At 46.4% G+C, this 24,208-nt stretch overlaps 1 protein-coding gene across 3 annotated transcripts in view; it reads right to left on the bottom strand.

The window, feature by feature from the left end:
• Positions 1 to 24,208, bottom strand: part of SCAF8 (SR-related CTD associated factor 8) — a 1,826,711-nt gene that overhangs the window by 1,667,598 nt on the left and 134,905 nt on the right. For all 3 annotated transcript variants that reach the window (XR_013596231.1, XR_013596230.1, XM_078649179.1), the window contains exon 3: positions 21,191 to 21,235. Coding sequence is in view for 1 of the 3 variants with exons in the window: in XM_078649179.1 (XP_078505305.1) it covers positions 21,191 to 21,235 (45 nt within the window). In the remaining 2 variants the exon portion in view is untranslated. The remainder of the gene's footprint in view (positions 1 to 21,190; positions 21,236 to 24,208) is intronic.

The following is a 24,208-nucleotide window of genomic DNA, read 5'->3' as shown; positions in this document are numbered from 1 at the left end:
TTAATATATTGGATTGTTATAGTTGTTGGTTCGTGGACTGTTTAAGTGTCTAATCATGTCGGGGGATCACTGTAATATGAGCTTAAGCCCCATTATCTTAGATACCAGAAGAAAGGTATCTAACAACTTGTATATATTCCACTTTAGACAATGTTTTACATAATTGTTTATAAATATTTACATCTGTGTTTAATAATTTTGTTATATTACATAATAGGAGGATTTTAGGTAATTTATTTGGATTTTTAGGTCGGAATGATTTTAAATCAATTTTAATATTGTGTACATCATTTTGTGGGAACCAACCTAAAGATCTTTCCTTTAGAAAATTACTGAGTTGTTTTCCTCTGATCTCCTTCAGACCAAGCTGTAATAAGCACACTGACACTTTAAGGTATTAGGTATTGTCCATACCGAAATATTAGATCATATACTTTCTAATGCTGCTTGCACTATCCTTGCACAGAAGATTCATCTTTGCACTTTTTTGCACGTTTGCACATAACATTTACACATAGGGGTCTCGCTTGTTTATAATATTGGGGGCATTATTTTCTAGCACTTAGTCACTTTCTTATTGCAACAGCAGGAAATTTCAGCTGGGGTAAAGGGATTTTTCATATGATGTAGGAATATGGCATCCAGATATATGCATATCCCAGCATAGAGGCATATGGCAGTATACAATTATGCAGGATTTTATCCATATATTTTAAAAGGGTAGCTTTCATGTATACTGCCTGTATTGTACAGAGATTTGTTTTCAGGAAGTCATTTGCTTTGTTATATGCTTCAAGTTTAAAAAATGAATTTAAAAGCATTTAAGCTGTAACCTAGATGACTGTTACAAAATAAGCAGTATGTCTTCCATTTCTATGTTGTAGCATTTTGCACTTTAAAAGGAGGCACTGGCGCCCATGCGCGGTCATGTGAACAAGGCTGTTTGTTTCCGGCCGAAACGCGTCATGGCAACAAGGTGGTAGCACAATAAAAACTGGGTCTGCACTTGCCTTCTTCGAGCGGAAAGGGATTAAGTGCCAAGAGTGTGAATATATTTCTCTCGTACTCTGTTTACGATTGATTTATGGTTTTCCATGCACAATCCTAGAATTACTGCTATCTACTCGATTCAAGCATGTGAATCTATGAAAGATACCCCAATACTGGAGAAGAACATAAGTTACTTACCTGTAGACTGTGGTTCTCCAGTATTGGTATCTTTCATAGATTTACATGCGACCCACCAACCTCCCCTCAGAGGCTCCCCTCTTCTACTTGGTTCTTATGTCATTTTTGTGCTTGAAAATCTGAGAGCCTGAGCCTCTCAGGAGAAGGTTCCAGAGGGTGCTGTAGCCTGATTGGCTGGTGTTCGGACCAGATCTAATGACCGGGACAAGTTATCAAAGTGACACGTTTTTTACTATTAACTTCTGTGTTATAATACTTCCTGTTGCTCTTTTAGCTATGCTATTGTTATGCCATTGCTATTCTATGTACCGTGGGACTCTCACTTCGACGACGGGGATTGATTCAAGCAGGTGAATCTATGAAAGATACCTATACTGGAGAACCACAGTTTACAGGTAAGTAACTTATGTTCTTCAGTGTCTTGAGATCTAGAATAGGCCTTAATGTTTTGTCCATGTTGGGGATGAGGATGTATAGTGAGTATACTCCGTGTCCTTGGTATTGTTTTGGAACTATTTCTATAGCACCTTTTGAAGGAGAGCTTGACCCTCCTCTTGGAAGATTGTTAGATCTTGTGCGGACATATTTTAGTTCCTTGGTGATATGTGGGTGGGGTAGTTGAGAGTTCTAGACAATACCAGTCTTTGACGATAGCGAGAACCCACTGCTCGGTGGAAATCTGTATCCATTGCTGAAGGTAGTGTTGTAGGTTTGGAGGTAGAACCAAAACCTCTACCGTTTTTGTACTAGGGCCTATAGCAGGATCCCCTAGAATATGGTGCCTGATAGATACCCTGTTTTGGTAGTTGACCTTAGTCGGTGGATGCACCAGTTTTTGTGGCATCTCTTTACTTCACCCTCTGAAAGGAAGCTGAAACGTTTGAAGGGCACCCATGGGCTTTGCAAGGTCTGTGTCCTTTTTTAATTTCTAAAGTATTTCATCTAAGTGTGGTCCGAAGGTATTTTAGCCATCAAAGTTAAGTTTAAAAGATGCTGTTGGATCTCTGACTCAAACCCTGATATCCTAAGCCGCGTGTGGCGTCTGATGAGCATACTGGTGTTTATTTCTCTGGCGCTGTGGTAGAGAGTGGAGCACACTGGATAATGGCATTGAACCAACTCGACCTTCCCCCACTAAATGAGATCCTGTTCCGATACTGGTCTGGGAGGTGTTGCAGTAGTTCCTACATTTCACCCCATTGTGCACGATTACAACAGGGATAGTAATCCCAAACAATAGGTGATGCGTAGATGGTTTGCTACTTGTGCAGCCACATCACACTTTTTTTCTATCTTTATCTGTGGAAGGGGCATCTTCAGAACTATGTGAATCTGCGTGCTTTCTAGCAGTGTGTACAACTAGTAAGTCAGGGGGCACCTGTTCTCTAAAATATGTGGGGTCCAATGGACACGCCATATATTTTTTGTCCACTCTTTGGAGTGATAACTCTAGATTTTACCGGCGGTTTGAAAATCTCTGTTGTGGATTTGAGCATGAATTTTAGCATTGGCAGAGACTGCATCGTTATATGCTCACTAAAAAAAATTCCACTTGTTAGAGAGTGTGTAGGTCTACCATATGGGTAGCATGCTACCCTACCGACGACCTCATGCCATGATGTCGCATCATCTAACTGGCTCAGTCTCATCCATTGGTTCTGCCTCAATCGTCCAAAGGATACCCTAAATTATCTGCGTCCACTTGGTGTTGCAGAAAATATGGTACCTCCCCTCATATCACTATCACCTGTTGATGTGTGAGGGTGATGAGTGTAGTTGTTCAGAAGGCAGGTGCTCTGGTGAATGTTGGTGAATTGGTGACAGTGGTTGTAATATTGGTAGTGTAGGTGGAAGAAGGGGAGAAACAGGCGTGGAAGGAGATGGAGAAGTATGAAGGAAAATAAAAGTGATAGTGCCTCTGACCTTGCTTTTCTTCTGGAGGTCAAGGCGGATCGGTCTGGTGATCTCCTCTTTGAAGGTTTTCTTCCTCTTTGGAAGTGTCTGGGAAATCTCTGGAAGCCACTTTACCCCTACTTTCTTAGTGTCAGGGGTGAATAAATATAGTTTGGTGTCCCTTGTTTAATTTGTCTTAAAGCTTTTCAAGAATTGGTAGTGAGAGCCGCTGTTTAGGGTCCGACACAGTCTTTGTGAATTTTGGCATTGAGGTTATTGTAGGTGCTGAAATGGTGTTAACCCCAGGTAAAGATTTTGCTGAGTGCTGTCTGGGAAACAAAGGCGTTTTGGGACATTTTGGCATCAAAGGCACTTTCGATACCATTGGTGCATCTTTTGGCTCCATCGCCTTATGGTGAGTGGAATCTGTTTTTTTTCGGTACCAACACTGACGAAAACTTGAGGGCGGTGAGAAAAACTTGAGGGCGGAGTGACGTCTGTCTGCTCCTAGGTCTCGTTTTGGAGACCATGGCACCAGAGCATTAGGGTTCCGTGGGCCACTTTAGTTTGCTGTGTTGGCTATGTTGGGGTATGGATCTTTCGCCTACGTACTCACGTGCCTTTGTGTGGAAAGTTCAGGGTCGGAGTCAGATCTTTCACCACTGCTAGCCAGCAGTATAGGTATGTCCGTGGTGGCTGCTTGTGCCTCGGCATCCTCTGCTTCCTGTTGTGGCAACTGCCCCTCGAAAATATCAGGCTTGTCATCAGCATGCTGTGACTGCCTGATGGAGTGGGCCAACAGTGTTCTCGTCACAGCAATAGCGTTTTTGTGGATCGCTAAGCCAGGCACTCCTCACTACACCTTGTGCTGGTCCTGCCTGGAATACTTGGCATGACACTTTGGACAAAAATGAATGGTGTATTTTCCATTCCTGGTTGATGTCGAGTGTATGGAGTTTGTAGTTAAAGTTAGTGTCAAAGTTATGAAACTTGTCGAACCATGACCAGGCAGGTGGATTGAACAATTAAGAAGTTCTGGTCAACGGTGGAAAAATAAAAATGGGGCGCTGGAAAGGCCTGTGGGAGAACTCTGGCTTTGTGCCAGAGCTAAGAGATCAACGTATAAACGGGCAAAGGCGGGAAAAAAAACGAACAAAGGAGCCGATGAACATGAGCAATGCAGACTATAGGAGTCACTACACCTTGTGACTCGAAGAACTTCTTTAAAGAAAAACAATTTATAAACGTCAGAGCCCAACACTAGAGGCATTGGCAGACTAAGCATATTTCTCTACAGCCGACACATGCTACGAATAGAGGTACCAGTGCGCAGAGCTCTAATTTGGCATCTTTTTAGACCGAAAAAGAGCATTCCGCAAAACAGGGAGGAGGGACTGTGGTAAAGAATCTGTTGGATGAAGTATCAAACAGAATGAACGTTACCGAAAGCAAAGTAAGTAGCTTGTTCGTCTGGTGGATACTTCCAACTGCAGATTCCTCACCTTTAAAATAGGTACCAAAGGAGACCTTCCCAAAGGAGGAGGATCTGTGGAGTGGGCTCAGACCACAAAGTCCTGTAACTGTGAGTGAACATGTGCACCAATTCCCATGCAGTAGTCTGAGGGATAACAGGCACTCCACAGGCCAACACAGTGGTAGCAGCCTTGGTTGTGGGAGTCCTCGGTCAGTCAGGACTCTTCTTTTTGGCAGAATCCTTTTCTGCACCTTCTTACCGTTCTTTGCCCCCAAGAACCCCACAAAAAACAGATCGCCCCACCCAATGGTCTCTGGTAAGATTGATGGAAAAGCTTAGGGCTCTTTTGGGGTCCAGCCAAGGGAGTCTCTCCTCCTTTTTCAAGGAATGAGGTGGAGCAAAGAATGTTCACAGTGTGGTGGATTGCCTTTGGCAAAAAGGCCACCCTGGTCCTCCACATCAGTTTGCCTGGGGAAAAGGTGACGTAAGGTGCCTGCAAAGAGAGAGATTGAAGCTCACTCATGGACTAGCTGAAGTGACTGTAACGAGTAACACAGTTTTGAAAGACAGAAGACGCAACAAGCAGCTGAGTATTGGCTCGAAGGGGAGCATGTGAGGAACTGAAGGACCAAAGTCCGATTCCACTGTGGCATCACAAACGGTTTGGAGGTAACACGTGTCAAACCTTAATTAAACCGCATTTGTTGGTTGGTCTGGCAAAAGCAAAAAGGCTAAATGGCCTGACAACCTTTAATAATGCACACTGCAGGACCCTGCTGGGTCTAAGACAACACAAAATATATGAGATAGTTTGGCTTTTAAGGGGTCTGTGTAGGGGACTACACACCAGACCACAAAAATGACTTGTGCTGGGACATTCTGTTGCAGGGATTCTGCTCATGAACAGAACTATGCGCAGGACACCAGGACCTCGGTGTGGTGTACCAAAAAACTCACCTCAATGCCCAGAACCCCATTCCGACTAGCATTAGTGTCTCATTCATTCTGCGTACTACAGTGAAGCCACCAATGATTAGACAACCTAGAAGATGAGACTTAGTAAACTCTCAGGAATAGTGGAAATCAAGAACACTCTTTCTGGTGAATAAAGCGTGAACAAGAAAACAAAGAAATTGTGTATATCCTGTCTTTACATTACTGTATTTGCTTGTTACTAAGAGGGAAACCCTGCTATAATTTGAAACATGTGCTTGGGAGTAGAACTTATGTTTTGAGAGCCTTGTGCTTGCCCTGTGGAGTTTAGCGGTTCTCCACACCTTTGAGCACCATTCACTTAATTTGAAAACAGAAAACAATAAGTGCAATCCAACCCTGGGGCGCCAAATTCCCTATACGCATAACCACTTCTCTTGTATTCCTAGATCCTTTACAGCTGGCAGCTGGAAAAAAGAAGGTTGTGAAGGTGATCGCCTATAAGCTGTTATAGCAGCTAAATGCACCTTAATAGAATTAAACTTTAGACCTGCTTTAGCTAGATATAATAAATAAGGAAGTATGAGATCTTCCTGACCCTTAACAGGATTATGACCATTCTGCATCACATATAGAAGCGCTTCCATCTACAGGCATAAGAATGTCTTGTGGAAGGACGTCTCGCTTCCTTCAGGATGGCCGTATTGTATGACCTCAGGAGCCATGCTGCCAAGCTCAGTGACGGAAGGTTGGGATGATGAATCCTCCCGTTCATTTTGGATAGCAGGTCCGGTCTGCATGGCAGTCTCTTGTGAGGAGTCACTGACAGGTGAAGCAGGTCCGTGTACCATCATTGCCTCGGCCAGTCGGGGGCAATGAGGATCATGGTTGTGCACGAGTGTGTCAGCTTGCTCACCACCTTCGGGATCAACAGAAGGGGTGGAAAGGCGTACACAAATTCCCCTGACCAGTCTATCAAAAGGGCATTCCCTTTCAGTCCACTCCACCCACCTCCGAACCAAAACCCCCCTCTAACAACCTTTGCGCCTGGAACCCAATCACCACTGAAGACACCATCCGCCTGATGAACTCCATCCACTCAGGATCGCCAACCGACCCATGTCCCCACCACATTTTCAACAAAGCAGACTCCATCATCGCACCCCATCTCCGAGACATCATCAACTGCTCCCTCAACTCCGCCACCTTCCCGGAAAGCTGGAAGCACGCCGAACTCGGCGCACTTCTGAAGAAACCTACAGCAGAACCCACTGAACTTAAGAACTACCGCCCCATATCGCTCCTCCCATTCCCTGCCAAAGTTATTGAGAAAGCCGTCAACAGTCAGCTCGCACCTTCCTCAAATCAAACAAATCACTCGACCCCTCACAGTCCGGCTTCCAAGCCAAACAGCACCGAAACCGCCCTCATCGCAGCAACAGACATTCGAACTCTACTAGACAACGGAGAAACAGCTGCCCTCATCCTACTTGACCTCTCCGCAGCCTTCGACACAGTCTGTCATAGCACCCTCATACAACGCCTCAGTGACGTCGGAATACAAGGAAAAGCATTGGACTGGATCATCTCGTTCCTCGCCGGAAGAACCCAGAGAGTCCGCCTTCCCCCTTTTAGATCAGAGGCCACCGAAGTCATCTGCGGCGTACCACAAGGATCATCACTCAGTCCCACCCTCTTCAACATATACATGAGTCCCCTCGCATCAATCACACGCCAACACAACCTCAACATCATCTCCTACGCAGACGACACCCAGCTGATCCTCTCCCTCACCAAAGACCCAAACACCGCCAAAACCAACTTACACGAAGGAATGAAAGAAGTAGCCGAGTGGATGAAGAACAGCCATTTAAAACTGAACTCGGACAAAACGGAAGTCCTCATCTTAGGATCATCCCCCTCCGCCTGGGACGACTCATGGTGGCCACCGGCCCTGGGAACCGCACCCATACCTACGGACCACGCAAGTAACCTGGGCTTCATCCTGGACTCCTCCCTCTCGATGACCAGACAAGTCAACGCCGTCTCATCTTCATGCTTCAACATCCTACGCATGCTCAAAAAAATCTTCCGCTGGATCCCCACCGAAACAAGAAAGACGGTCACCCATGCACTGGTCACAAGCCGACTGGATTACGGAAACACCCTTTACGCCGGAACCACAGCCAAACTACAGAAAAAACTCCCAACGCATCCAAAACGCCTCAGCTAGACTCATACTGGACATCCCCCGTCAAGCTCACATCTCCGATCACCTGAAAGACCTCCACTGGCTCCCCGTCAACAAGAGAATAACGTTCCGTCTCCTCACCCACGCACACAAAGCCCTCTACGACCTAGGACCCGAATGCCTCAACACGCGACTGTCCTTCTACACCCCCACCCGCCAACTACGATCGTCCAATCAAGCCCTCGCCACAATTCCGCGCATCCATAGATCCACCATGGGGGGGGGGGGGGGGGGGGGGGGGGGAGATCCTTCTCCTACTTAGCGGCCAAAACCTGGAATTCTCTCCCCACCCACCTCCGCCTTGTACAGAACCACCTCTCCTTCAGAAAGCAACTAAAAACTTGGATATTCGATAAGTAAAGTACCCCCCCTCCCCCAAGCGCCTTGAGACCCTCTGGGTGAGTAGTGCGCTATACAAATTTCTGAACTTGAACTTTCGATCCTGGGCGGTAAAATCTTGAGGCGAAGTCTCGGCATTTGGTGTTTTCGTCGTCCGCGAACAGATCTATGGTGGGACGACCTCAAGACTGGAAGAGGTCTTAGACTACCTCGTTGTTGAGAACCTAGTCTTCTCTGTCTTCGAAGTGCCGACTTAGCGCGTTCGCCCCCACATTCTGTTCTCCTGGGAGGTGGACTGCTGTGACTGACAACTTGCGAGCCAGAAGCCAATGCCAGATGCGATGTGCTTTCAATGAAAGAGTCCGTGAACGTGTTCCCCCCTGCTTGTGCAAGTAGTACATCGTGGTGGTGTTGTCCGTTTGTACTAGTACTGAGGTTTCTTGAATCAAGGGCAGGAACGCTTTGAGAGCTAGGTGGACTGCTCTCAACTCCAACATGTTGATGTGGTAAGTACATTCCTTGGGGGACCACAGACCTTGCACTTGGAGATGACCCATGTGTGCCCCCTGCCTTGCAGAGAAGCATCGGTGATCAACGTCTGTGCAGGAGGAGGTTGATGGAACAGAACTCCCACCTGCATCTTCTGCTTCTTTGTCAGAAACAGCTTGAGCCTCCATTCCGTGGTGGACAGAGTAATCTGGTCGTCCCAGTGAGCTGACTGTTGGTCCCACTTGTCCTCCAGATCCTGCTGAAGAGGACGCATCCGAAGCCTGGTATTCGGGACCAGAAAAATGCAAGACGCCATCGACCCTAGAAGGGAGGCAATTTTTCGCACTTTCTGAACCTTGTTGCGTAGAAGCAGCTGACACTTCTGAGTTATAGAACACCGTCTCTCCTCCGAAGGAAACACTTTTCCTATCTCGGAGTCTAGTAGAGATCCTAGGAAGTGAGTCTTCTGGGTGGGCTGAGAGACTGACTTGCTGAAGTTGACAGGTAATCCCAACCGCTGACAGATTTCGATGCATTGATTTCTTACACTGCCTGGGGAAGGACCTTTCAATAGCCAATTGTCCAGATTTGGGTACACGAAGAGCCCACTGCGGCGTAGTGCGGCCGCTACCACTGCGACACACTTTGTGAATATTCGGGGAGCTGACTTCAACCCAAACGGAAGGACCTTGAACTGGTAGTGAGAGGTCCCCACCCGGAACCGAAGGAATCTTGTGTTTGTGGTGTATCGGGACATGAAAGTAGGCATCTTGTAGGTCCAGCGAACACATCCAATCTCCCCTCCTGAGATGTGGATATATTTGATGAAGCGCCAACATGCGAAAACTTTCGTTCTTGATATGCAGGTTGAGCGTTCTCAAGTCCAGAATGGGTCTGTATTCTGCTTTTTGACCCTTTTTTCTGACCAGAAAATATCGGGAGTACACTCCTTTCCCCCTTTGAGCGATTGGCACCCTCTCGATGGCTGACTTCTCGAGGAGGATAGCTACTTCCTTTTTCAAAAGGTTTAGCTGATGATTTGATGTTGGCATTGGAGTAACAGGTGGAGGCAGGTGTTTGAAACGAAGACAGTATCCATTCTGAAGTGTAGTCACCACCCATTGGTCTTGTGTGATGCTTTGCCACTCTTTCATATGATGCGTGACGCTTCCCCCCACTGGAGTGGGCAACGGCGCTGGGGGAAGGAAGGACTCATTGCTTGGACTGGGACTTGTTGGAATTGTTGCCCTGTCGCTGATTTCCACCTCCTCTGGAATTGCGCTTGCCTCTGAACTGAGACTTCTGCTGCCCCTGCTGGTCCTGACCCTTCTGCCAGTGAGGGGTTTGAACACTCTGTTTAGAAGAGCCCTTATTGTATGAGCGATACTTCCTCCGAAATTCTTTCTTCTCAAGCCCTACGGCTTTAAGTGTCCAACTCTGACTTCATTCGCTGCATTTCCTCATCAGTACTTGCCCCAAACAAAGATGTTTCTGAAAAAGGCAAGTTCAGGAGTCTAGCCTGAGCCTCTGGTTATAAGGCGGTAAGGCGCAGCCAGGAGGACCTTCTGGCAGATATCCCATGCGCATAGCCATGCGCTGTGAGGGTAGCTCCGTCCGCTGCAGCGCCGATTATCTGATTGGAGACCTGACTGCCCTCCAAGAGAATCTCCTCAAAATCCTTTCGGTCGCCTTGCGGGAGTTTTTCGACAAAACGCTGCCGAGAATCCCACAGGGATTTGTCATAACGCTCCAGGAGGGCTTCCGCATTCGAGACCTTGAGAAATGAGGCTGAGGTGTTAGACTCTTCTCCCCCACGAATCCTGAGATTTGCTTTCCTTATCTGGAGGCACTGTGAAGGAGGAAGCTACCGCACTGGATTTTCTCGCCAATGTTATAAATCACCGAGTCTGGTGGTGGATCGGCACTGAGGAAAAGAGGGTCCCCTTCTGGCAAGCGGTACTTTTTGAGAATTCTTGCTGGGGCGGCCTTGATCGTCGCTGGAGTGAGGAATACCTCCATCACAGGTTCTATAATCCCGGGTACCAAAGGTAACAGAGGCTTGGGTGCAGATCTGTGATGCAACGTTTCAAAGATCACCGAGGTTTTGACTTGAGGAGTTGTCATGGGCACTCCCAGTTTCAGAGCACCTCTGCCCAAAATGTGTTGAAAAGTGAAAATATCGTCTATTGGAGATATTCTCGATGGAGGACTGTCCGTCAAGGTCGGAGAATAATCTCTATGAGAGCAGGTCGGGAAGACGAAGAAGTAGTTGGAGATCTGCGTTCCCGTCTCCTGCTCCTAGACCTTAACTGTCGTCTACTGGAGCGCACCTTGGAGCGTGATTGTTCTCTGGGCTGCAAAACCTGCCTGCCTTGATCCGCTTGCAACCTGGCCGCTGTTTCCTTGTCTGGAGCCCAGTGATGAAGAGGCCTATTCCATCTTGGAGATAGCCTGATGGGAGGCGACTTCTGTGTGTGCTCCGCCGGGGGTGCAAATCAGTCTGCTCATGCTGTGAAAGTGCAGGAGAATGCCTTGACCTCTCACTGTCGGAGGAATAGATGACCACATCTGGCGATCTATTACTGTGAGAAGAACGAGAGCCTGAAGAGGATGATGACAGGCTCACTGGAGACGTGTTTCCTCTTGAAGGGTGCTTAGAAGGAGATCTTGTGTGGCTCCGAGAAGCACGATCCTCTGAAACTCTCTTCCTTTTAGCATCATGGCTCATAGTCACTGGAGAATGCTCTATCGATCTAGACCTTCTCCCTGAGACCGATTCTCCTTCCGCAGCTGAAGCAGACTTTGGAGAACTCTGTTGCGACCGAGGCCTATAACCTGGCGACGGAGTTGGCAAACTCAACGTCGTGGTGTGCTTAGACGCTGCAGATTGGGACTGCGCCGAGGGTTGATGAACTCCCTCCGGAGTCTTGTGTCCCGAAGACGACCTCCTCTGGGAACGTGAGGGAGAGACTTGTCTCGACGACAGATGCGTCGACGTCGAACTTCAATGGTGCGATGTCAACGGAGACCTTCTCGACATTGAGCGCCGGTAACTGGGCGACGACGGAGGTTGCTTCGACGTCGAAAATCGATGGTGTGATGTCGACGGAGACCTTCGACGTCAAACGTAGTTGGTGTGACGTCGACGGAGACTTTCTCGACGTCGATCGCCAGTGACTGGGCGACGACGGAGGTTGCCTCGACGACGATCGCCAGTGACTGGGCGACGACGGAGGTTGCCTCGACGTCTAAGACTGATGATGAGGTTTCGACGACTGCTGTCTCGACGTCGAGCTCCTATGCTCAAACGGAGACCTCTCTCTCGACGCTGCACGTCGCCCTGTTGACAGCAGCGGAGGTACCTTGTCTCTCGACGCTAAAGTCTTCTTCGTCGAAGGAAGGTGACTATCTTCAACGCCGAACCGGACGCCGAAGGGGAACAAGTCGGGACTTCTCTCGACGTCGACCGCGTCTTTAGTTTTTTCTGCCTCTTAGGAGACCTACCTCTCTCAGAGAGTCCATCAATCCTTATCCTCTCTCTATCTTTGAGATTTCTTCTGGACAAAGACTTGCAGTGTTCACAGGTATCTGCAGTGTGTGTCTCAGGGAGACAGAGGATACACACAGGATGTGTATCTGTCCTGGCCTTCTTCCCACAGGAAGGGCAGTTGTCAAAAAGAGACGACATTTTGACAAACATTATCCTCTTTTGAAGCTCAAAAAAGGTAGCACTAACTCTAAGGTAAAAAAACGTCGAGTGAAAGCAAAAATTGAAGAAAAACACCAATAATTTTTGACAGGAAGTAAAAAAAGGTGGGAGATGTTAAACCAGGGTCCTGACAGAAGGAGCCGGAAAGAACAACTGACCTGTCACCCATGAGGCATGATGGGAACCCAGGGGTCATGGCTGCCTTAAAGGCACGGTGCCAGTTTTTGTTGAAAATGCTTTCATTTTCTATGCTATTGCTTTTCAATGCAGCCTGTGGCTAACAATGTCTATTTATCAGCAATTTTCAGGAGTTATGAGTGTTTTTGCTCATTAAAACACAAAGTTCAAGGGCTATTTGATCTAATGTGTTTTTTATTTCCTTGCTAATTTCAGTGCATGTATGAGTAATTACATTGTTTAGCCTCAGTTTTGGGGCTGCATTGGTGTGAGAAAAAATGATATATGTGCATACACATTTGTGGGGCTGTTTGTATGTGATTTACATATATATTTTTATATTGTTTCCTGGGTCCCCGCACGTGGGCGGGAATATTCAGTGCTTAAGACTATTGATGAGGATCCCCTGGAAGAGAATATTACAAGCACCAGAGTTTGGGCAGCAATGCGATGCAATATTAAAAGCACCAGAGTTTGGGCAGCTGCGCCTTCTGTTATGTCTATGTGCGTGGGACTGATCAACATTAACAACAGACCTTGTTATTCGACCTTGAACACGCTGTGCAGACAGAAAGCAAGCATAAACCTAGATATGTGAAAAACAGACAGTTCTCATGTGAAGCGCAAGCAGTTGATTTACGAGAACAGAGCCCTGTAGTGTTGTGTGCAAAAGCGGCAAAATGGGGTCTAAGCATATATTTCACTTATGCTAACATGGCAATGTCTGCAGTCAACCCCTTATCCTCACTAAAATATCTGATCTTCAGAACTCAGGAGTGCAAAGATATATAGGACTCCTGTGCTCTACTGTATATAGAGTGAGTCTTGTATATAGATCTTTACTGGGCATTCCAACATGCAGATTTTATTTGTGATCTGCCTGACGCTGCCGGCTGAGCTCATTCGCCCAGCATTTAAAGATTCCAGACAAGCTGTTCATGATCTGGGAGATAACATTACATTCCAGCCAACTCCTCTTGGCACAGTAACCAGGAACCCACTCCACCATGCAAGTGCAGTACCACATGGAGGTAGTGTTGTCCAAGAAAACCCACACCAGCTTTCCCTTGATGTATGGTAAGAAGGCCTTCAACTGAAGACGAACAGCCCACAACTTCAACAGACTGATGTGGCGCCAGGTTCAGCCGGAGACCAGAGCCTTCTGCTCTCCACCTCTCCCAGGCAGCCTACCCAAACCAGCAATGACAAAGACCGCTCTGGATGGGAAAGGGAGAAAGGGTATGCCACTGCTCAGGTTGTAGTGCTACCACCACTGCAGATCTTGTGCATTATCCTCCGAAACCTGAATATCAACAGACTGATGTGGCGCCAGGTTCAGCCGGAGACCAGAGCCTTCTGCTCTCCACCTCTCCCAGGCAGCCTACCCAAACCAGCAATGACAAAGACCGCTCTGGATGGGAAAGGGAGAAAGGGTATGCCACTGCTCAGGTTGTAGTGCTACCACCACTGCAGATCTTGTGCATTATCCTCCGAAACCTGAATAACATCCGACAGGTTTTCTTAATGCTGGACCCAATACAACTTCTGTTTTCTCACTGCAGAGTCTGTAATACCACCTGGCACAGCCAAAAAGCAGAATTCCCAACAGGCCGAGAAACCTCAGAACTGCTCTCACTAAGATCCAGGTTGAAGGCTTAAACATCGGATCATAGCCCACATGTTCAGGACTTGTGGCGGAGGGAAGATGCTGAACAGCACAGTGTGCTATGCAGCTCCTATAAAAATGTCCCTTTGAAGGGGTGACGTGTGACTGACTCGATAGAGAACCCCAAGGATGTAAAGAGGTTCGCTGTTGTCTGGAGGTGGTCTATGCCTCACTGACTAATCAGCCTACAAAAGCCAGTCATTGAGGTAGTGGAAACCTAGTATTCTCCACACCTGGAGATATGCTGCGACAATCGTTATCACTTTCATGAACTCCAGAAGAGTTCTGATAAAGCATATGGGGAGCACTGAAAACACTCCAGGCCAACCGTGCATAGCAGGTCATGTCTGTGGGACTGCAGGACAGGTACATGCGACCTACAGGTCCAAAGCGAACATCCAGTTGCCCAGATCCAAGGTATACGGAACCTAGGGCAGTGTGAGCATTTTGAATTGGTCCTTCCTCAGGGAGGCATTCAGAAGTTAAAGATCTAGAATATGATGAAGGTCTCCATCATTCCTCGGCATGAAGAAACAGCGGCAGTACCATCTTGTCCCCATTTCAAAGTCCAGAACCCTCTCTATGGCCCCTTTAGATAATAGAGATCACATATCTTGCATAAGCTGGATAGGTGCTCCCCTGAAACCTGCTGGGATGTGGGAAGGAAGAAACGGAAGAGCACAGTCCAGCTGGAAGACACATCTCTCAGATGTGAGACGGTCACCTTTGGGGAAGTGTTTGATCAACAACCCCCGGCCCTCACTTACAGGGTGTTTATGCCCTGCTAAGGGCACACTAAAGCAGCTTTGTAGTTGAAGCCACAGGTTAGGGGGACTGAGAAGAACAGCGCCACTGGTAGCCTGAACAATGTGTGTCGGATACACGTCCACCAAAGAACTAAAGTGACTGACTGTGGTCTATACACCAGCCCTCTGGAGTAGCCTCGGCAGGTCGAAACTGATTAGAGAACTGTCTGGCAGGGGTAGAAAGGCCTAAGGAAAAGGTTGTGCCTCGACTTTCCTTTAAAAAGTTGTTTGAGTGCAGAATCAGCCTTTGCACCAAAAAGGCAAGATCCATCAAAAGGTAAATTCATAAGGGATGCCTGCAAATCTCCAAGGAAGGCTATGGATCGCATCCACACATGGTGATTGAGCACCACACTAGTCCAAACCACATGCATTAAGCAATCAGTAGCATCCAGACAAGAACATATGCTTCTCAAACAACTCAATCCTTTTCGACTTCCTGTCTGGAGGTTTAGTTAGGGAATAAGTTAGGATTCACTTTGCTGGTGGACGACTGGATAAAACATTCAAGAGTGGGTGGCTGTGTGAGAAAATCTGGGTTGCTGTGTGCCAGTATGTGGAATCTGGCCACTCACCTGTTCACCGGTGGGCAAGAAAATCAAGGTTTAGACCAAGTGTACATAAGGGTTTACTGAATGGAAGTAAGGACTTGGATAAGGCTAGCCCAGGGTGCAAACCTCTGTAGAGATTTTTTTTTTTTTACTTCAACAGAAGACAATCATAGGTCCAGTACCTCAGCTGCTCATCTGATTACAAGAGCAAAGAAAGCACTCGCTTCCAATAGTGATCAAAGGGGCAAAGCCAAGCCTGTATAAGAGGAAAGTATCAAGCATACAGACCTTTTGTTAGTCTGTGTATAAACTGCCATGAGAATGTGGTGTAGACCATCACCTGTGTCTTCTCCAGGTGGTGGCAAACTGATCAGAACCAAAAAGATGAAGCCTCCAAGGACAGCTTCGCAGTAGTGGGAAAGAATTATAAGACCCAGACTGCATAGGGACGTGGGTGCTTGAGTGAAATAGTTCTGCACTCTCGGTCCCGAGCAAGAATGATCTGGCTCAAGGTCAGACAATGGAGTCGGTATCAGATCCCCTACGGCACCAGTGTGGTCAGTACAAGTGTCAATGAAAGAATTCGGATGGGTCTTGGAGTCTGAGTGGCACCGTACTTGGTGCAGAACCAGAGAGGTTTGTAGGGCTCAGACGGCACTGACTGCAGACTGGTTACCAGTTGATCATTCTGGCCCAAATGAGCCAGAGGTAGACAGTAGAGGTCCACAAATACACGGCATAGCCTCTTTAGAAGCTTTGACCTGCTGCTGTCACTGATGGCCCAGGGAACTCAGGGCACATTGGGACCACTTGTAAAATCTGGAACAGGAGCAAATCTATTGGCACTTGCAACTTCTCTTTAGGCAGAGTAGCGGGACAGGGTCACATCCTGCTTCGCCTTCTTATACAGTTTATTTAACTTACAGGACAACTTCAACAGTCAAGCAGACGAGTCGCAGGAGCAGCCGGGAACGAGTCTGCACCCTCAAGTTGGAGCTTGAATTAAGCGAAGTCTGTGCCTTTTTTTTGTAAATGTTAGGAGGCGTGCTGATTCACTTCAATTTCCAAGATCGACTTCAGGTGCATGATGGCACATTCTTCAGATGACCTTGAGTTGTGCCCCATGCCCAAACACCAAAAACAGATTTCATGCTGGTCTGCTTCCGACATAGGATTCCTACAGTCATGGCATGGTTAGAATGCTGTAGTCCTAGGTGAGGACGTCATACACTTGCACACTGGAATTCAATTTGAAAAACATTCTCACCGGATGAAAAATGGAGCGGAGCTCTGGATCCATGTTCAAAGGTGCGGAAAGAAAGGCACTGACAATGATGCACAGTGGGGCATTTCTATACCGCTCTCACTTCTGGAGAAGAACATGCCCGAAACAGTCCTGCATCCAGCCACCTAACAGCGCAGGACCACTTCTGGATCCAGTTTGGCGCCTGTTAAGTATTCTGAAGGCGAGGAATCTACAGTTAGATATATCCATCAGAAATTATGTATCTTTATAATAAATATGAAAATAGACCATTTATGTGTATTTTAAACAACTGAAGACAAGGATACACATACATTACCTGCATCTACCCACTTGCATCCACTACCCCAAACCTTTTTGCCCACAGTCAAAAGCCCACAAAATTAGTATGTCACAAATGCATCTGAGTGGGCTTTTAACCCTTTCAGTAATTCAAAGTTAACAAGCATTTGCAATGCAATAGGTCTCGCATTATGAAAGTTTGAGCTATTGGTATTGTAAAAGACACATTTTTTATTTATGTTTTGATTTTGAAGATAGCTAAATTATTAGCTTTGTCATTTACAATGCCAATAGTTATAACTTTGGCAAATGTGACACCTATAACATTTGTAATGCAATATGTGTTGTATTTACATGACTTACATGTATTGTTATTACAAATAACAATGGCTTTTAATTTTTTTAATAATTAATACTTAAATAAAAGTTATTGTAATTTATAATGGCGATTGCTTAAACTTTTGTAAATAACTTTTGTGAAGATTATGTTCAGTGTAATTTATTGTGACAAAAATCCAAGAACAGAAGTGAAATATTAACATATTTTTGTTACATTTGTAAAAAAGCTTGAAACATTGAGAGAACATATTTGAACCAGTTGTTGAATGGTTGCACAGATTGATGCTATGTTGGCGCTGAGTGATGTGGTAGCGAACAAGTGATGCTGTGGCGTTCAGTGATGCTGTTGTAGCACATAGTGATGTTGTGGTGCCCCTGAGTGATGCTGTGGTGGTGCTGAGTGATGCTATATACTATGCTATGTTTTGTTTTGCTATCCTATGTTTTGTTTTGTTATGCTATGCTATGTTTTGCTATCCTATGCTTTGATTTGTTATGCTATGTTTTGTTATGTTTTGTTATGCTATGCTTTGTCATGCTATGAAATGTTTTGTTATGCTGTTTTGTTTTATTATGCTGTTTTGTTTTGCTATGCTATGTTTTGTTATGCTATGCTTTGTTGTGTTTGGTATGCGATGCTATGTTTTGCTATGCTAATATATGTTTTGCTATGTTTTGTTAAGCTAGGATATGTTTTATTATGGTATGTTTTGTTATGTTATGCTAATTTTGTTATGCTATCCTATCCTATGCTTTGTTATGCTATGTTTAGTTATGCTATGTTTAGTTTTGCTATCCTATGCTTTGTTTTGTTATGCTATGCTGTTTTGGTGTGTTTTGTTATGCTATGCTATGCTATGTTTCGTGGTGTTGTGTTGTGCTATGCTATGTTTTGCTATGCTATGTTTTGTTATGCTATGCTTTGCGATGCTATGTTTTGCTATCCTTTGTTTTTTTAGGCTGTTTTGCCATCCTATGCTTTTTTTGTTATGCTAAGCTATGCTGTGTTTTGTTATGATATGTTTTGCTATGCTATGCTGGTGAGGGTGAGGGGGTGTGAGGGTGTGAGGGTGTGAGGGTGTGAGGGTGCGAGGGTGAGAGGGTGTGAGAGGGTGAGGGTGTGAGAGGGTGAGGGTGGGTGAGGGTGTGAGAGGGTGAGGGTGTGAGAGGGTGAGGGTGTGAGAGGGTGAGGGTGTGAGAGGGTGAGGGTGTGAGAGGGTGAGGGTGTGAGAGGGTGAGGGTGTGAGAGGGTGAGGGTGTGAGAGGGTGAGGGTGTGAGAGGGTGAGGGTGTGAGAGGGTGAGGGTGTGAGGGGGTGAGGGTGTGAGAGGGTGAGGAGGTGTGAGGGTGTGAGGATAGTCCTCCATGGGTGACCCACCGTGTAGGGGATTAATTTCAGGCCGGGGGAGGAATGTCCGGCTCTCCCCGGGCTGTGAGCTGCACCTCGCCTGAGGGAGGGATGCCGGGCCTCTTGCATTTGTTTCCTGCGCCTTGTGTTAAGCTCTTATTCGGTGTAAGCTGCAGCTTTTTGATGCAGATTTCCTTTTAACACCTTCTAAACAAAAGCAAATGATGGCATCGCATTGCAATATCAACACTCGTTCATTAAAAGCAAATGGGAGGGAGGAGGGGGCGAGGCAGCGGAGAAGGGGGAGGGCGGGGAGTAAGCCAGTCAGCGGATGTTGGCGAGGCAGACCGAGCGAGGAAAACTGGAGAGGGGACGAGTGGCACAGGAAGAGAGTGACAGGGGAGAGAGAGAGAAGGGGAGAGCGCGAGCGAGGTGATATTCAAGAGGGAGTCTGAGGAGAAAACAGAAACGGGGAAGCAAAGGGCGATAGTATAGGGTGAGAAAAGGGGGGATGACGTCAAATGGGATTGGAGAAGGAGGACAGGAGGGCGAAAGGGAGCGGTTGAAAGGACATTAGGGATACAGAAGGAGGGAGAGAAGGAAATGTGAGACAGGAGACAACGAGAAATTACGAAGACAGAAGGTTAGGACTGGAAGAGCGCGTGGGGAGAAACAAGAAAACAACAGACTGAAATACAGCGGGAGTAGGAAGTTGGTGTGGCAATAGAGATATAGTCTGCGGTGTGGGGGGGGGGGCACAGGCACCTGTTCTGCCGGGGGACGTGGTGAAGGGTTGGGGGGGGGGGCTCGATGTGTGTCCACTGCTGATCGTTGAAAATGGTATTGGGAAGAGAGAAAGGAAGACAGAGTAGGGAGCATGTAGGGGAAACATTTGCATTAGGAAGAGAGGAGAGTTGGGGAGATGAAAGGAGAGAGTGCAAGGGGTATCTGTGAGGGAGAAGGAGGGAACGGTTAGAACCTCAGAGAAGGTGAACGTGAAATGTATTTGGAAGACAGGAAGAAGGAATGGGAGAGAGAGGGAAAATAGTAAGTGAGGGATTACTGGAGAGGGAGAAAGATGGAGGCATGAGAGCAGAAGTTGGGGGCAGAAAGAGAGATACAGAGAGAAGGGAGTGAAGATGTTATATTGTAAAGCGTTCTAATACTGTTGGGTAATGTCCATGTTACATATGAATGTATATATAAATAAACAAGAGTGCACGGATAGAGAACATGAGAGGGAGGAGACAGAGCAAGCAAGTGGGGCACTGGAGCAGAAGAATGAGGCGGGAACAGGAGGGTGAGTGAGGGGGAGAAATGTAAGGAAGAGAAATGAGGGTACAGTGTGTGCGTTAAATGTTATTGGGGAGACTAAATAGGGAGAGAAGAGCAGAAAGGTGGAGCGAGAGAACCATAAAACCATGAAAAGTGGTATTAGGAGAAAAATGAAGGAAAGCTGGAAAGACAAGAGCGAGAGAAAATGAAAGAGTGAAGAGGTACTCGAAGAGAGCAGGGTCCTAAGTAGATAATGTCAATTGATGGTGGATGAAGGGTGAGTAGTGTTCTACATACATTAGGTAGAGAAAGTGTCCTATTGAGAGACTGGACTATCAGCCTGACAACTGCTGAAGTGCATAAAATAAAGGGTCCTGCTGGTTGGTGTTCTGGCCTTTATTGTTTACATTGGAAGGCCTTATGCACCAACTTGGGAAACACGCTGGTGGAAGGCTAGGGGATCAAGGTGGCAGGGCCATGCTTTAGACTAAACTTAATGGAATTAAGAAGTGGTGTGCAAAATCTGTAATTTAGACAGGGGGTGTAGATGAAGAGCCCCATGATGTAATGCACATGAAGCTGAAAAAGAGACACGACCTCGCGGCCGTGAAAGTGAAAGCACGGCCGTGAGACGGATTCCTCTGAAGTCTCACGAGGCGGCAGATGCGAGTGGAGCGCATACCAATGAAGTCTGGTGCGAGGCGTGGGGGGCAGGGGAGGGGGAGCAGGCATATGGGGTGTGAGTGAGGCCAAGCGCGCGCCTGGGGAAGCTTCCTTCACGCTCCAGTACACAACATGCATTGTGAGGAATCCGCTTGGTCAAGAGAGTTTGTTCTAACACAATAGTTTCGAGTAATAAATTACTCGACCTAAAAAATTAAACCTAATAGATCAAAGGCAGTTTAGCAAGCAGTTAAAGCTACTCTCTTTATGGGTGCATGGACATCATCAAAAATAACAATGCAAGATCTGTTTAGAACAACATAAGCCCAGGTAAATACTTAGAAGCAGATCTTTTAACACATGTAAGAGAATCAAGGCGCACTGACGATTGACCCAGTGTTAGTTGTTACACCAGGTCAGAAGTACGCTTTCTTGCTGGAATTCAAGCACTCAAGATTTTTTATGCATGAGATCCACATTACTGCATATGCTACCAGTCTGACAGATTACAATTTTAAAGGTGTGCTACAGAAAATTAACTTACCTTCTGAACAAATTTTTCAACACTCTGGACCACATGTTTATAGAACTGAAACAAACAGAAAAGGGAAACAATGAAAATCTTATAGCAATCATTTTGGCAATGTAATTATATTTAACTTTTTTGTCTTTGGTGGATCAACAGGACTAGAGTAAAGTGCCCCTTTTTGACATGGTCACCCCCACTTTTTGCCTGGTTTCTGATGCAATTTTGACAAAGTGCACAAGTTTCCTGCTATTAAGGTCCCCAGTGCCAGACCTCGTTTCCTAAAACTGTACAATTGTTTCCCCAATTGGCAATACCTTTAGTACCCTCTGTAAGTCCCCAGTAAATGGCACCCCTGGTTCCTATGGAAAGGAGGCTAAAGGGTCCCTAAGGGCTACAGCACCCTCAGCACCAATATGCAACCTACCATTGCAGGCTGCTTGCCATAGTGCAGAGAAAAGTGAAGACACAACATGTCCTGTGTTCTATGCCTGCAGACACTGCATACAGTATAGTTAAGTCACCCCTACAGCAGGCCTTACAGCCCTAAGGCAGGCTGCACTATACCGCATGCATGGACAGATCTACATGAGCAGATATGCCCATGTGATGTCTACGTTGATTCTTAGATATTACAAGTGAACAGGGAAGCCATTTTGAGTGCATGTGCTGGACACTGGTATTTACGAGTCCCCCAGCTACATGATGGCTTCACTGAAACTAGATATTTTAGGTATCAAACATCTCATTTTGATAAATTCACACTGGTTCTAGTGATGGATTTATTAATACTTGCACCCAGAGGGCACATTAGAGGTGCCCCCTACAAAAACCTGCCAACTACTAGTGTGCTGGCTACCTGGTGTAGACCAGCCTGCCACCACAGACAGGTTTCTAACCCCTCCAGGTGAGAGCCCGCACTCGGAGGGCAGAAATAATGCCTGCTCTGGCCGGAGGTGTTGTTACTTCCCTCAAGCAGGATGGCTAATTGATCAGCATAACAAGGCCGGAGGCTACAAAGGCCTCTGCCGCCTTTAATATGCAACCCAAGGCTCCCCAGACAGAAATGCCACCCCCTGCCCTGGACCCATTTGGCACAAAGACCGATGGGAAAATGAGCTAGCCAGGAAGTGTGTTTCCCTTTCAGGCTAGTTCCACATCTAAGGTGGGCTACCTGATGTGGACACAACTTTTAGAATTCCACCATCTCAGTTTTGGTGGAATTAGGCTCTTTGGGTCAGGGATATCCCCACTTCCCACAGGAAGTGGTCATATAGTGTGTGTTGATACCCTAAAGGGAAGTAGCCCATTGGTTACTAACTGTCACGCCCCGAAACACCCCTAAATTTCGTATTTAGGTGGCACCCGGAGCTTAGATTCGATGGAGCAAGAAGAGGAGGACAAAGAACAGTCATGAAAAAAGTGAGAAGTAAATACTGCTGTGGACTTGTGGTGCCAGACACTGCCTGAGATGAAATGAAATAAAAAATAAAATAAAAGGATCTGATCCAGCACACGCAGCTACTCCAGCTAGTGACCTGGCGCTAAGATGGAACATCAGGGCTAGGGTGGACATAGAGGGAGGATGTTAGGCTAAGTCTTTCTGAACGTTGTCAAATCAGCTGAGGCTCTCAAAGAGGCATGTATGCTGTTCCATGTTTGTGCACTCAAAACCCCCAGGATCTCACCCACCCTTGCCCCCCCCCCTTGCCCCCCCCGCGCGCGAAGCGTATTTTGGGGAGGCGTGCAAGATCTGCATTAGAGGATCTTAAAGTTATTTTTGGAATCTTGCGGATAACGCGCTTCCTAAAATACTTAGGGCCTTGGCCATTGAGTGCTTTCAAAAATATCACCATGGCTTCAAACGTAATTCTTTCTTTCATTCGGAGTCAGTGCAAAGATTTGAGAAAAGGAGTCATATGAGATCTAGACGCTGAATGAGATAGTCAGGTAGGCCAAGGTACAGGCTATTAGCGTAGTCCAATTTTGATGTCACTAAGGCCTGAACTACGATCTTCCTAGTGTCCACTGACAACAGAGGGAGATTTTTTTTTAGCATGTGGAGTATGCCAAAACATGAGCCAATCAGTGTTTGAATCAGGGGCCCATGTTTCTTGGGCCGATTGAGGGGGGAGACAACTACATTGGCCACCAATCGCCCCAGTTACCCACGGCCGGTTGTCCAAAGAAAATCATCTCAGATTTGTCCGGATTGCTTTTTAACTGATTAATTTTAAGCCAGTTGGAAACCTTAGTGAGGCAGAGTCTGATACTGTCTCCGACAAAATCTGCTCCTTTTTCCACAAGTAAAGATTAATTGTATATTATCGGTGTAGGAGATAATCTTCACTCCATCTTCCTCTACCAGAGATGCTAAGGATGATAGATATATATATATATATATATATACATATATACATACATATACATATACATACATACACACACATACATACATATATTGAAGAGGGTGGGGTTAAGAATGAAGCCCGGTGGCACTCCTACGCTCAGATTGTCATGGGAAATAAGGGGTGTGTCCATATTTCCTGCGATCGGTCTTTCAAAAATAACGTCATCCAGGCCAAGGCGGTCCCACCCACGTTACTCAACCTGTCGAGAAGTCTCTCATGCAGCACTCTATCGAAGGCCGCCGAGAGGTTGAGTAGCACAAGAACTACCCTACCACCCTGATCAAGCTTATCCTGGATGTATTCAGTGACTTCCAATAGGGCGGACTCTGTACTATAGTTTAACATGAAGCCAGATTGAGAGCTATAAAACAGGTTTCTATTTTTTTTTTTAATGTTATTGAAAAATAAATTTAACAACAACAATCAAGGCATTAGATACAGTACAGGCGGTCATGTGTCCATATAGAGTGTAACTCCAAATATTCAGGAAAAATTATACACTTATAATCCGTCGAGAGGGGGGGGGCAGTGGGGAAACAGTGCAGCACTCATAGTATTAAACAGTACATGGAACGTCATTTAAGGGGATAAGGGAGCATCAGGTAATAGGTCTTGCGGGGGAGTA

This window comes from Lissotriton helveticus, chromosome 6 (assembly GCF_964261635.1).
Source record: "Lissotriton helveticus chromosome 6, aLisHel1.1, whole genome shotgun sequence".
Classification (NCBI taxonomy): Eukaryota; Metazoa; Chordata; class Amphibia; order Caudata; family Salamandridae; genus Lissotriton; species Lissotriton helveticus.
This window is presented reverse-complemented; position numbering and strand designations above follow the sequence as displayed.